The sequence below is a fragment of the Staurois parvus genome, unplaced genomic scaffold (genome assembly GCF_062004578.1).
Source record: "Staurois parvus isolate SC_StPar_1 unplaced genomic scaffold, SC_StPar_1.0 ptg001241l, whole genome shotgun sequence".
NCBI classification, from domain to species: Eukaryota; Metazoa; Chordata; class Amphibia; order Anura; family Ranidae; genus Staurois; species Staurois parvus.
In genome coordinates this window covers 84668-100000 of record NW_028319037.1, presented here as the reverse complement: position 1 = coordinate 100000, position 15333 = coordinate 84668, and the positions used below count along the sequence as shown (strand labels likewise).

General features: G+C 52.1%; 1 protein-coding gene across 1 annotated transcript in view; it reads right to left on the bottom strand.

The window, feature by feature from the left end:
• Positions 1 to 13599, bottom strand: part of LOC149437946 (CDP-diacylglycerol--glycerol-3-phosphate 3-phosphatidyltransferase, mitochondrial-like) — a 54745-nt gene extending 41146 nt beyond the window's left edge. The window contains exon 1 of the mRNA XM_089660422.1: positions 13376 to 13599. Coding sequence (XP_089516548.1) covers positions 13376 to 13473 — 98 coding nt within the window. The 5' untranslated portion in view covers positions 13474 to 13599. The remainder of the gene's footprint in view (positions 1 to 13375) is intronic.
• Between the last annotated feature and the right edge of the window lie 1734 nt (positions 13600 to 15333).

Genomic DNA, 15333 nt, shown 5'->3' with positions numbered 1-15333 from the left:
GTCAGTGGGAGGAATGGTGCTCCACCCTTGGTGTCAGTGGGAGGAATGGTGCTCCACCCTTGGTGTCAGTGGGAGGAATGGTGCTCCACCATTGGTGTCAGTGGGAGGAATGGTGCTCCACCCTTGGTGTCAGTGGGAGGAATGGTGCTCCACCATTGGTGTCAGTGGGAGGAATGGTGCTCCACCATTGGTGTCAGTGGGAGGAATGGTGCTCCACCATTGGTGTCAGTGGGAGGAATGGTGCTCCACCATTGGTGTCAGTGGGAGGAATGGTGCTCCACCATTGGTGTCAGTGGGAGGAATGGTGCTCCACCATTGGTGTCAGTGGGAGGAATGGTGCTCCACCATTGGTGTCAGTGGGAGGAATGGTGCTCCACCATTGGTGTCAGTGGGAGGAATGGTGCTCCACCATTGGTGTCAGTGGGAGGAATGGTGCTCCACCATTGGTGTCAGTGGGAGGAATGGTGCTCCACCATTGGTGTCAGTGGGAGGAATGGTGCTCCACCATTGGTGTCAGTGGGAGGAATGGTGCTCCACCATTGGTGTCAGTGGGAGGAATGGTGCTCCACCATTGGTGTCAGTGGGAGGAATGGTGCTCCACCATTGGTGTCAGTGGGAGGAATGGTGCTCCACCATTGGTGTCAGTGGGAGGAATGGTGCTCCACCATTGGTGTCAGTGGGAGGAATGGTGTTCCACCATTGGTGTCAGTGGGAGGAATGGTGCCCCATCATTGGTGTCAGTGGGAGGAATAGTGCCCCATCATTGGTGTCAGTTGGAGGAATAATGCTCCACCATTGGTGTCATTGGGAGGAATAATGCTCCACCATTGGTGTCATTGGGAGGAATAGTGCTCCACCATTGGTGTCATTGGGAGGAATAGTGCTCCACCATTGGTGTCATTGGGAGGAATAGTGCTCCACCATTGGTGTCATTGGGAGGAATAGTGCTCCACCATTGCTGTCAGTGGGAGGAATAGTGTCCCACCATTGGTGTCAGTGGGAGGAATAGTGTCCCACCATTGGTGTCAGTGGGAGGAATAGTGCCCCACCATTGGTGTCAGTGGGAGGAATAGTGCCCCACCATTGGTGTCAGTGGGAGGAATAGTGCCCCACCATTGGTGTCAGTGGGAGGAATAGTGCCCCACCATTGGTGTCAGTGGGAGGAATAGTGCTCCACCATTGGTGTCAGTGGGAGGAATAGTGTCCCACCATTGGTGTCAGTGGGAGGAATAGTGCCCCACCATTGGTGTCAGTGGGAGGAATAGTGCCCCACCATTGGTGTCAGTGGGAGGAATAGTGCCCCACCATTGGTGTCAGTGGGAGGAATAGTGCCCCACCATTGGTGTCAGTGGGAGGAATAGTGCCCCACCATTGGTGTCAGTGGGAGGAATAGTGCCCCACCATTGGTGTCAGTGGGAGGAATAGTGCCCCACCATTGGTGTCAGTGGGAGGAATAGTGCCCCACCATTGGTGTCAGTGGGAGGAATAGTGCCCCACCATTGGTGTCAGTGGGAGGAATAGTGCCCCACCATTGGTGTCAGTGGGAGGAATAGTGCCCCATCATTGGTGTCAGTGGGAGGAATAGTGTCCCACCATTGGTGTCAGTGGGAGGAATAGTGCCCCACCATTGGTGTCAGTGGGAGGAATAGTGCCCCATCATTGGTGTCAGTGGGAGGAATAGTGCTCCACCATTGGTGTCAGTGGGAGGAATAGTGCTCCACCATTGGTGTCATTGGGAGGAATAGTGCTCCACCATTGGTGTCATTGGGAGGAATAGTGCTCCACCATTGGTGTCATTGGGAGGAATAGTGCCCCATCATTGGTGTCAGTGGGAGGAATAGTGCCACAACGGACGAATAAAGGCAAGCATAGGGCCGCAGTTCGGAGATCACGGCACTAAAACATAGAAATTGGGCTGCAGAAAAATGTCAGCAGGTGCTCTTGTCCTAATTGATAATCCTCAACTATGAACACTTCTATTCCTGAAAGCATTCTTCATTTACAGCATTTTTTCACACCTGCCTAAGACTTTTGCACAGTAATATATATATCTCCATACACACACAAGCGCACCCCGTGGAAATGTCTGACTTTTTCGACATCGGCTCTTCATTCACACAGTGCCTACAGATGGGGTGGTGAGCCTGACGTGGTGTATTCATGGCTCCATAGCTGATCTGGTTGAATAAAGAAACCAGTCCAACCTTCGTGTGTCATCTGTGGTCTCCAAACTGTGGCCCGGGGACTGGATGTGGCCCTTTGCTTGCGTTTATTTGGCCCTTGGGGCATTATTCCCCCCACTTTCAGCAACAGTGTGGTATAATTCCTGTCACTGACAAAAGGACACTATTCCTCCCGCTGACACCAACGACGGGGCGCTATTCCTCCCGCTGACACCAAACGACGGGGCGCTATTCCTCCCGCTGACACCAACGACGGGGCGCTATTCCTCCCGCTCACACCAACGACGGGGCGCTATTCCTCCCGCTCACACCAACGACGGGGCGCTATTCCTCCCGCTGACACCAACGACGGGGCGCTATTCCTCCCGCTGACACCAACGACGGGGCGCTATTCCTCCCGCTGACACCAAACGACGGGGCGCTATTCCTCCCGCTGACACCAAACGACGGGGCGCTATTCCTCCCGCTGACACCAAACGACGGGGCGCTATTCCTCCCGCTGACACCAACGACGGGGCGCTATTCCTCCCGCTGACACCAACGACGGGGCGCTATTCCTCCCGCTGACACCAACGACGGGGCGCTATTCCTCCCGCTGACACCAACGACGGGGCGCTATTCCTCCCGCTGACACCAACGACGGGGCGCTATTCCTCCCGCTGACACCAACGACGGGGCGCTATTCCTCCCGCTGACACCAACGACGGGGCGCTATTCCTCCCGCTGACACCAACGACGGGGCGCTATTCCTCCCACTGACACCAACGACGGGGCGCTATTCCTCCCGCTGACACCAGGACAATTTCTTCTCCCACTGGCCACAGTTTGCCCCCCCCAAAAGTTTGAAGAACCATCAATTAGCCCTTTGTTTAGAAAGTTTGGAGACCTCTGATCTAAATGACTGACCATGGAGACGTGTCACATACAAAAGTAAGTACACCCCACATTCACCACCGCTTCAAGTCCATGAAATTAGAATCCGGAGTTCCAGATTAGGTGTCAATGACTAGAACCTCCTGAGGGAATGGATTGTGTCCTATATAATCCTCAGACATCTCGGGTCTGACGATCTCTGTGCCAAAGACATGTATGGTGTCATCAATCCAAGAGGGCGCGCCAGTCTAGCGCATTACCACCGGGCCATTAGAACCGGCATCCTGGTGCCTGGGCTTGTGTCAGTCCATTCACTGTTGCAGGAATGCACAATCCCCAGTCTCCCCTCCCCCAGTGATCAGACTGTACATTGTAACTTTGTAGAAGGAGGAGGAAGCATTTTCCCAGTCTCCACTCCTCCAGCAATCAGACTGTACATTGTAACTTTGTAGCAAGTCACAAGGCAAGAGATTGCAACAGGGGCTGATCTGTGTCAGACATTTGTGAACACAGCCAAGAACTGCACAGGCTCCAGGATTTACACGATGGTGTCAACTCTGATTCAGCATCTCAGTCCAGGAAGTAGATGATAGCCCTGGATGAGGCCCGAACAAAGATGGGGATGGTAGCCCTGGATGAGGCCCGAACAAAGATGGGGATGGTAGGCCTGGATGAGGCCCGAACAAAGATGGGGATGGTAGGCCTGGATGAGGCCCGAACAAGGATGGGGATGGTAGGCCTGGATGAGGCCCGAACAAGGATGGGGATGGTAGGCCTGGATGAGGCCCGAACAAGGATGGGGATGGTAGGCCTGGATGAGGCCCGAACAAGGATGGGGATGGTAGGCCTGGATGAGGCCCGAACAAGGATGGGGATGGTAGGCCTGGATGAGGCCCGAACAAGGATGGGGATGGTAGGCCTGGATGAGGCCCGAACAAAGATGGGGATGGTAGCCCTGGATGACACCTGAACAAAGATGGGGCCATCCTTCTGGAGAGGAGATCAGATGAAGGCATTGTCATAGGGCGTCATGTGATCCTTGTCAGAGGTAATACCTGGAAGGGTCACTCTGACATTACTTCATACCTTGACATGAAACTCTGACGCAAGCTCTTCCTTAAGAAGCTTCCAAGCGATTAAAAAACCATCGAACAATGACCTGGACCCGACCCGACTGGGATGAGCTCAACATTATGAATGTATAGAGTAACGGTGAGTTTTCGGTGAGGTTGCAGAGGGCCGGCATGTTGAGACAAGTTGGTCTTCTTCCACATCACTTCCTACATACAGATGCCGATCTATAGGACGAGACGCAGGATTCACCAGCTCTCGGGTTCCTGTTGTTCCTCACCAGTTTCCCAGAAGTAGTCCAGCTCAAGCAGAGTCACAGGAGGGGGAAGGAATCTCCAGGATAAGCGGGCTGCTGATTGCTCACCCTGCAGGATGTGAGGGCAGCTCACCACACTGATTCAACAGATGTTTCACTGCTGGGAAACGTTACTAAACAAGCAAAAGGAGAAACCTCAAGAGGGTGAGATCACCTGGAGGCAGCAGTGCCGGCCTTCTGTCACATGGAATGCAAAAAAGAAAAATCGGCTAAACAAGACTTACTGTACGTCCTTACGGCAGACAGGCGATGACTGGACTCCCCAAAGGTGGTCCTCGCCAATAAAAGTCCATCTGGGGAAAACCAGACAACAAAGACGCAGCAGACGAGTAGACCAGCCATTCCCAACTAGGGTTCCTCCTGAGATTGTTGGGGTTTTCCTTTGGCTGTAGCCGGGTGACCTCCCATTTCGGGATGCCCACATAGCTCTGGGGACAGTCAACGGCGCCCACATGGCTCTGGGGACAGTCAACGGCGCCCACATGGCTCTGGGGACAGTCAACGGCGCCCACATGGCTCTGGGGACAGTCAACGGCGCCCACATGGCTCTGGGGACAGTCAACGGCGCCCACATGGCTCTGGGGACAGTCAACGGCGCCCACATGGCTCTGGGGACAGTCAACGGCGCCCACATGGCTCTGGGGACAGTCAACGGCGCCCACATGGCTCTGGGGACAGTCAACGGCGCCCACATGGCTCTGGGGACAGTCAACGGCGCCCACATGGCTCTGGGGACAGTCAACGGCGCCCACATGGCTCTGGGGACAGTCAACGGCGCCCACATGGCTCTGGGGACAGTCAACGGCGCCCACATGGCTCTGGGGACAGTCAACGGCGCCCACATAGTTGTGGGGACATTCAATCCTCTGGATCAACTGTGGGTGTAGGATTCTAACTTTTTTGTTTCTATGGCTAAACTGGATGGACTTTTGTCTTTTTTCAGCCAGACTATGTAACTATGTGATGGCGCCCACATAGCTCTGTGGACAGTCAACGGTGCCGATCTAGTTCTGGGGAAGGTTAAAGGTACTGGTACTAAAGGACATGCCTATGATGGTGCCTATATAGTTCAAGGGGCAATGCCACCTGGCAGAGCCAGTGCCATGACACCATACCTTTTTATCTAATTGTAAGGGTGGAATTCTGACCAATGACTATCAATGTAAAAGGGGCATTTTTTGCCCCGACAACCAGTCATTTGGTTTAATCAGAGATGCCTTGAGGCCTGAAAATTATTATAAGGGTGCCGCTAGGGCAGGGGTCTCCAAACTGTCCCACTGACACCAATGATGGGGCACAATTCCTCCCACTGACACCAATTATGTAATTTTTTTTTACTCCCACTGACCTCCAAGCCTAACTCCCACAGATGCCCGGGCAATTTCTACTCCCACCAGCCACAGTCCGGTCACCCTAAAGTTTGAAGGGCACTTTGTTTCGATAGTATGGAGATCCCTGCTCTAGCTCAAGATCATTGGTGTCAGTGGTTACTCATCTGAGAGGCAGCTATTGCTTATTACCCCAGGAACCCCTAGCAACCTCTGGAGGAACCCTGCCCTTGGAAGACCATGGCCCACCCAATCCCAGAACAAACCTTGTGTTTTCCAGCTCTTGACAAGAATCTGGACTTAGGGAACAATGTCCAAATACACAGTTAGCCATTATCCGAAGACAATGGCCCTCTCATTCCCACCACGGACTTTGTGTTTTTCAACACTTGACAAGAATTTAGACATAAGAAACAAAATTAGCCACTACCTGAAGACCATGCCCTACCCAATCCCACCGCAAGCCTTGCTTGTGTTTTCCAGCTCCTGCCAAAAATCTGGACTTAGGGAACAATGGCCAAATACATTATTCGAAGACAATAATTCTCTCAAACAACAGACTTTGTGTTTTCCAGCTCTTACCAAGAATTTGGACATAAGGAACAATGGCCAAATATGATGTCAGCCATTACCTGAAGACCATGGCCTACCCAATCCAACCACAAACCTTGTGTTTTCCAGCTCTTCCTGAGAGTTTAGACATAGGGAACAATGACCAACTACAAGGTCAGCCATTTTCTGGAGACCATGGCCCTATCAATCCCACCATAAACCTTGTGTTTTCCAGCTCTTGACGAGAATTTAGACAAAGGCAACCATGGCCAACTACAAGGTCAGCCATGATTTTCTAGGACTGGACCTGGTATAAAAGAGACCGTTAGGTCTCCAACCAGCTCCTTGCAATGGAGGAGATATTCCAACCCTGTCAGTCTGTTCAAATACACTGTTAGTCATTATTAGAAGACAATGGCCCTCTCAAACCATGGACTTTGTGTTTTGGACACAAGAAGCAATGGCCAAATACAATGACCATGGCCCTATCAATCCCACCACAAACCTTGTGTTTTCCAGCTCTTGACGAAAATTTAGACATAGGGTACAATGGCCAACTACAAGGTCAGCCATTATCTGAAGACCATGGCCCTATCAATCCCACCACAAACCTTGTGTTTTCCAGCTCTTCCTGAGGAGTTTAGATATAGGGTACAATGGCCAACTACAAGGTCAGCCATTATCTGGAGACCATGGCCCTGTCATTCCCACCACAAACCTTGTGTTTTCCAGCTCGACGAGAATTTAGACATAGGGAACAATGGCCAACTACAAGGTCAGCCATTATCTGGAGACCATGGCCCTGTCAATCCCACCACAAACTTTGTGTTTTCCAGCTCGACGAGAATTTAGACATAGGGAACAATGGCCAACTACAAGGTCAGCCATTATCTGGAGACCATGGCCCTGTCAATCCCACCACAAACTTTGTGTTTTCCAGCTCTTCCTGAGGAGTTTAGACATAGGGTACAATGGCCAACTACAAGGTCAGCCATTGGCCAACTACAAGGTAAGCCATTATCTGAAGACCATGGCCCTGTCAATCCCACCACAAACCTTGTGTTTTCCAGCTCTTGACAAGAATTTAGACATAGGCAACCATAGCCAACTACAAGGTCAGCCATGATTTTCTAGGACTGGACCTGGCGTAATAAAGAGACCCCGTTAGGTCTCCAACCAGCTCCTTGCAATGGAGTAGATATTCTAACCCTGTCAGTGTGTTCAGCATTCACCAATCCTAGGAAGGTTGGATACCCGTGATTCAAGCCAGGGTTCCTTCCTCCCACCTCTACAAGGCTCAGCAGCCACAAAGGAACCGTAACGTGCGGCAAGGTCACAGACACCCAACGCTCTCGTAAGCGTTGAAGGTCAAAGAGTCTAATGGAGGCCGCAGAGCTGAAACAGTGGGAAGGTAAAGGACACGGGCTGACAGAGGGGTCAACATATGTCTTCTATTGCACAGAACTGGCATTTTGATGTGTTTACTCCACAAAATCCACACCACTCAACCGTGACCAGTGTAGGAGAAAGAACCACCGGTGTCTAGGCTTCAGTGTCTCCACACCTTTACTCTGCAACATGCATAGGATAGCCTGCAACTCAGTACCTACCATAATGGGGTAGTTTTTATTAGCTACATTGTCAGTACAGGTTAAAATACCCTAACGTGTTTCGTCCTGATGGCTGAAACGCGTTGGTGTACCTTAACCTGTACTGATGATGTCGCAAATAATAACTGCCCTAATGTGGAAGATACCAAGTTGCCGGCTAACCTATTATGCATTCTGATGTGAGGCCTGACAAAGTACATCCAGCCTGGGGTGCGATCAGAGCCCCTGTTGGGTTTTACTGCCCTCTGGGGCTCCTTTAAGTTTTATTATGGGGTTTTTCGGTGCATTTGTTTCTAATAGTAAGGGAAGGCTAAAACCCTTAACAACGTTTTATTGCTTTGCCCGTGTTGAAGATTCTTCATCGCTTCCTGTCCACCACCCGCAAAAATCTAAGAGCTATGGAGCCTAACAGGGGGTTCAACAAAAAATAAAACAAAAAAAAACAAAAACAAAAAGTTTTTGGCCAGACATACTTTATGGTTTGCTGTTCGGGCAATTTTTTAAAAATGTATTACACGCGTGAAATTGTTTTTTGTTAGAAAATGACTCAAAATATGATAGATTTTGTGAAAGGAGAGGAGCTGGAGAATAAAATGGTGACCATAAAAAAAAAAAAAAAAAGGAAGGTACATAAAAAGTTTTAAAAACGCAACAAAAACACACTAAAATTAATTCTAGTGCACACAATCACAGTACAACACCCAATTTTTGGTCCAATATAAAAGATGAGGTTGTGTCGAGCAAGTAGATGCCAAACATGTCAAGACTCCAAAACCGGGATGGCCCACAAAACGGCGACAATCTACGGTGCCTAAAATTTTTCATTGGTAACGCTTAGAAAGCTTTTACAGGCCATCGGTGTAGAACTAAAGCAGAACTTCACCCTCGAAATACGATTGGTCCCTCTGTACCCCTCCTCCGGTCCTGTGCATGGATAGTCCTCCTGCCCCACCCCCCTGCACGTCGGCCACCTACGTAAATGACATGCGCTGACCTCCCTTTGCCTCCTGAGAGATGCATGTCATATTTTCTAGGAGGCAAAGCCTTCCATTCAGAAACAATGGAGGTGGGCGGGCTTAGAGGGACGTCATCGGGTGGGCTTAGAGGGACGTCATCGGGTGGGCCTGCTGAACCCGGAACAGCCAGCAGCCACTTGATGCCGTCACAGCAAAACGTGACGGCGCGAGTCCGAGCGCTGCCAGAATAGAAAAGGATCTGATTATAACGTGTGAGCTGGACTTTGGCTTCAATTTGGTAGTGTGTTTAAATCTGCTAGTCCATTCTATCACTCCTCCCCCCCCCAGACTGACAATGCTGCTGTCCAAATGTGCCCCCTGTGCTCCTTCATCCAGAGTGGAGGTGTTCTAATACAGGAGTGTTACTGGCTGGATGACCAGGTGAAAAGAAAAAAAAAAAAAAGGAATTTTATTTCATGCAGCGTCCACATCAAACGATTGGTGTGAATGGAGCGAAATCTGGTGCAGCTCTGCATGGCAGCCAATCAGCTTCTGACTTCAGTTTGTTGATTGAAGCTTTCGCAATAAAACCTGGAAGGCGATTGGCTGCAGCAGATTTTGCAGTTTTAGTAAATCCCCCCCCCCCCCCACGGCGTCATATGAGAACAGCGGTCGGACACAAGTCAGGTGTCATGTGATCGGTCACACGGGTGACACTGGCAGTTGGTGTGGATGTCATGCGGGGCATCTCCCATAGACGCTCTTCATTCCCTGCAGTGTGACTGCCGCAGCCAGGCCATCATGGATGTCATGAGACGAGGACACGTGATAGTCTGCAGACCGTACACGGTGGTCACATGTACAATCACACGGGTACCGCCCACTGACACCGGGGGTGGGGTCCGGGGGCAATACAAAGTCTGCAGCTACTCCGTGTGCCTGGGAGACTTATGAAATATTCATCGCCGGGTTCTCTACCGCCAATTACTTATAGCCACGCCCATCGCAGCCCAGCTCTGTATGAAAAACGCATAAAAAAAAAAAATCACTTTCGCCGCGTTTTTCCGGCGTTGCCTGAAATATTAAGCAATGTATTATGCGTTTTTTCCACATATCCCTTCCAATGATTCGAATGCGATCTCCGGTGCGACTATCGATGCGACTTGGAGGATTCAATGCGACTTCAGAAGGTCCCGAGCCCACAGGGCGGCATGACACCGGAAATCGCATGTTATCCCAACTTCTGTGCGACGTCATCCCCACAGACATCCATGTGATCTCAGAAATCGCATCACCCGAGAGGAGAGACATTCCTGAGACTTGGCTGGATTCTTGCTGCCTAAAACCCGGATTTACACCAAAGCAGTTTCGATACTTCGATCAGTCGATCGATCCTTCCATCCATCCTTGCTTCAACCAATTGATCATGGCTTCAAAAAAAAAAATCGAGCAATTGATCCTTGCTCTTATCCATCCATGCTTCAACCGGCTGATCCTCGCTTCCATTGATCGATCCTTGCCTCCATCCATCCATCCATCCTTGCTTCAACCAGCTGATCCTTCAAGTGATGGATCAAAGCAAGGATCGATCCATCCTTGCCTGCCTCAGTTGATCGACTGATCCTTGCTCTGATCAATAAATCCTTGCTTCAACATCCAATCGACCCTTGCTTCGAAACCATCTATGCTTCAACCGATCGACCCTCGCTTCAATCGGCTTATTACTTCAACCGATCCTTGCCTCAAAAACCCATCAATCCATGCTTAAACTGACCGACTGATCCTTGCTTCAACCGGCTGATTTTCGCTTCAATTGATCGATCGATCCTTGCTTCCATCCATCCTTCAACCAGCCGATCCTTCTTCAAATGATCGATCCTTGCTTCGATCCATCCAACCTTGCCTGCTTCAATCGATCGAATGATCCTTGCTTCAAAATCTACACTTCAACCGATCGGCTTAACCTTACTTCTAGTGATCCTTGCTTCAACATCTGATCGATCCATCCATCCTTGCTTCAAAAATCGATCCATGCTTAAACTGACCGATTGATCCTTGCTTCTATCTATCCTTGCCTGCCTCCGATCAATAAGTCCTTGCTTCAACGTCCAATCGACCCTTGCCTCGAAACCATCTACGCTTCAACCGATCGACCCTCGCTTCAATCGGATTACTTCAATTGATCCTTGCTCCGATCAATCTTTGCTTCGACGTCTGATCAATCCTTGCTTCAAAAATCGATCAATCGATCCATGCTTAAACTGACCGATTGATCCTTGCTTCCATCCATCCTTGCTTCAACCGGCTGATCCTCGCTTCAATAGATCGATTGATCGATCCTTGCTTCCATCCTGCAACCAGCCGATCCTCGCTTCAAGTGAACAATCGATCCTTGCTTCAATCCATCTTTGCTTAAACCAGCCAATCCTTGCATCAATTGATCGATCCTTGCTTCGATCCATCCATCCTTGCCTGCTTCAGTCGATCGACTGATCCTTGCTCCGATCAATAAATACTTGCTTCAAAGTCCAATCGACCCTTGCTTCGAAACCATCCATGCTTCAAACGATCGACCCTCGCTTCAATCGGCTTATTACTTCAATTGATCAATCGATCCTTGCTCCAACATCTGATCGATCCTTGCTTCGATCCATCCATCCTTGCTTCAACTCCCGATCGATCCTTGCTCCAACATCTGATCGATCCTTGCTTCGATCCATCCATCCTTGCTTCAGTCCATCTTTGCTTCAACCGATCGACCCTTGCTTCAACCAGCTTACCCTTATTTCAATTGATCGACTGATCCTTGCTCCGATCAATCCTTGCTTCAACTCCCGATCGACCCTTGCTCCAACGTCTGATCGATCCTTGCTTCGATCCATCCATCCATGCTTCAGTCCATCTTTGCTTCAACCAGCTTACCCTTACTTCAATTGATCGATCCTTGCTCTGATCAATCCATCCTTGCTTCAATCTGTCTTTACTTCAACCAGCCGATCCTTGCTTCAGTTGATCGATCCTTGCTTCAGTTGATCGATCCTTGCTTCGATCCATCATCCATGCATCAACCGATCCACCCTTGCTTCAACGTCTGATCGATCCATCTATCCCTGCTTCAATGTATCCTTGCTTCAACTGATCGATCGATTCTTGCTTCAACCCATCCATCCTTGCTTCAATCGATTGACTGATCTTTGCTCCGATCACCTACGCTTCAACTGATCGACCCTTGCTTCAATCGGCTTATCCTTACTTTAATTGATCGATCTTGCTTCAATCTATCTTTGCTTCAACTGATTGATCGATTTTTGCTTCGAACCATTCATCCATCCATCCTTGCTTCAACATCTGATGGACCCTTACTTCCAAATCAACATCACGCTTCAACCGATCGCCCCTTACTTTGATCGATCGCCCCTCGCTTCAACTGACTGATCCATCCATATTTGTTTCAATTGATCCTCGCTTCAATGGATCTATCCTTGCTTCGTTCCATCCCTCTTGCTTCAACAACCGATCGATCCTTCGATTGATGGAAGGAAGGCTCCAAAGTCAGCTGTACCAAAATCTATGGATACAGGATGACCAGGGAGGAGAGGCGAGGGCGCACACAAACCACTGAATCCATCAGCCATAGGAATGGTCTCACCTCTGCTGCTGCGACTTCTGTGAGAGAACATAGAAGTCTATGGGCCCGGTCATGTGACTCTGTAACCTGCGGCTGGAGAAGGTCCCGCAGATCCGCCGCATTCTTCGCGCTGTTTCCATTCATTTTTTTGAAAACTGAAGACCGCACCAAACGTGGATCCGTGTGAAAGGCACGCGGCTGGAGCCTGGAAACCAACAAGTCCGGAGCACAGAACCACAGCGAGCGTACCAGTGCCGGCAGTACACAGCACGGATTTAAGGCCCCTCCCATTGGCCACAATCTGCCTGCACTGCATAGAGCAGCACAGAGACCCAGTGATGACATCATTGGGTGTGAAATAAGATGGAAAAGTTTTATTATAACTATCCTCGTCATGTTGGGGCCCCAGCTACTGTCCCCCGGCCACAGGGGCCCCAGCTACTGTCCCCCGGCCACAGGGGCCCCAGCTACTGTCCCCCGGCCACAGGGGCCCCAGCTACTGTCTCCCGGCCACAGGGGCCCCAGCTACTGTCCCCCGGCCACAGGGGCCCCAGCTACTGTCCCCCGGCCACAGGGGCCCCAGCTACTGTCCTCGGATCACAGGGGCCCTAGCTACTGTCCTCGGATCACAGGGGCCCTAGCTACTGTCCCCCGGCCACAGGGGCCCCAGCTACTGTCCCCCGACCACAGGGGCCCCAGCTACTGTCCCCCGACCACAGGGGCCCCAGCTACTGTCCCCCGACCACAGGGGCCCCAGCTACTGTCCTCGGATCACAGGGGCCTGTTCTCCCCTCATACGCATGTCAGGGCCCCGGGGGGGAGCGGGCAGAGGTGGGGAACACAAGAGGCGTCACATACCTGCCCCCTCGGTCCCGGTTCCGGTCACACAGCCGGGCCAGAAGCGCCATCAGCCCGGGACCCCGCAGCCGCCTCCACAGCACCGAGGGCGCCGCCATCTTGGCCGGAAACTGGCAGCTCTGCCGCCCCGCCCCTCTGGTGGGGGGGATGGTGTCCGCGACCGGGAACCCACGTGACCTCCGCAGACACCGCAGACACGTGGCAGATGTCCTCCGCTGACTGAACATCTGTAGAACGGAGGGGCGGGGCTGACGTCACGTGACATCCACACAGCCATGCGGGGGGCTCTGGAAATCATCTGACACAGGCTGGGGGAGGGGAGACTATGTCTGTGTAGGGGGGAGGGGAGTGTATACATATATACGGGCCCCCCATGATGTATGTTCTGGCACTCACAGTGACGACAACTGTCATGGATAGTGGGGGGGGGGGGGCAGACATCCGGGTGTCCCCTGATTTCAGGAGAGTGTCTCCGTGTAAGAAAGCTGTGACTGGCATGTCTATCACCATGGAAACACATGACGCTGCACGGCTAAGCGGCATGACGTCATTGGTTGCTATGCTGATGACCCCTGACCTCTGTACATTATATACCCCTGACCTCTGTACATTATATACCCCTGCACTCTGTACATTATATACCCCTGACCACTGTACATTATATACCCCTAACCCCTGTACATTATATACCCCTGACCTCTGTACATTATATACCCCTGACCTCTGTACATTATATACCCCTAACCCCTGTACATTATATACCCCTGAACTCTGTACATTATATACCCCTGACCCCTGTACATTATATACCCCTGACCCCTGTACATTATATACCCCTGACCTCTGTACATTATATACCCCTGACCTCTGTACATTATATACCCCTGACCTCTGTACATTATATACCCCTGACCCCTGTACATTATATACCCCTGACCCCTGTACATTATATACCCCTGACCCCTGACCTCTGTACATTATATACCCCTGACCTCTGTACATTATATACCCCTGACCTCTGTACATTATATACCCCTGCACTCTGTATGGTATATTGTACATTACATACTTCTCACCAAAGTGTTCAATGTATCCAGAGAAGTCACAACAGATCGCACACCCCCGATCTCCCCGCACACTCCCGATCCCCCCGCACACCCCCGATCCTCCCGCACACCCCCGATCTCCCCGCACACTCCCGATCCTCCCGCACACCCCCGATCCTCCCCGCACACCCCCGATCCCCCCGCACACCCCGATCTCCCCGCACACCCCGATCTCCCCGCACACCCCCGATCCTCCCGCACACCCCCGATCTCCCCGCACACTCCCGATCCTCCCGCACACCCCCGATCCTCCCCGCACACCCCCGATCCCCCCGCACACCCCGATCTCCCCGCACACCCCCGATCTCCCCGCACACTCCCGATCCTCCCGCACACCCCCGATCCTCCCCGCACACCCCCGATCCCCCCGCACACCCCGATCTCCCCGCACACCCCCGATCCTCCCGCACACCCCCGATCCCCCCGCACACTCCCGATCTCTTCGCACACCCCCGATCCTCCCGCACACCCCCGATATCCCCGCACACCCCCGATCTCCCCGCACACCCCCGATCCTCCCGCACACCCCCGATCCTCCCCGCACACCCCTGATCCCCCCGCACACCCCTGATCTTCCCCTTATACCCCTGATCCTTCCGCACACCCCTGATCCCCCCGCACACCCCCGATCTCCCCGCACACTCCCGATCTCTTCGCACACCCCCGATCTCCCCACACACCCCCGATCCTCCCCGCACACCCCCGATCCCCCCGCACACCCCCGATCTCCCCGCACACCCCCGATCTCCCCGCACCCCCCCGATCTCCCCGCACACCCCCGATCCCCCCGCACACCCCCGATCTCCCCGCACACCCCGATCCTCCCCACACACCCCCGATCCCCCCGCACAC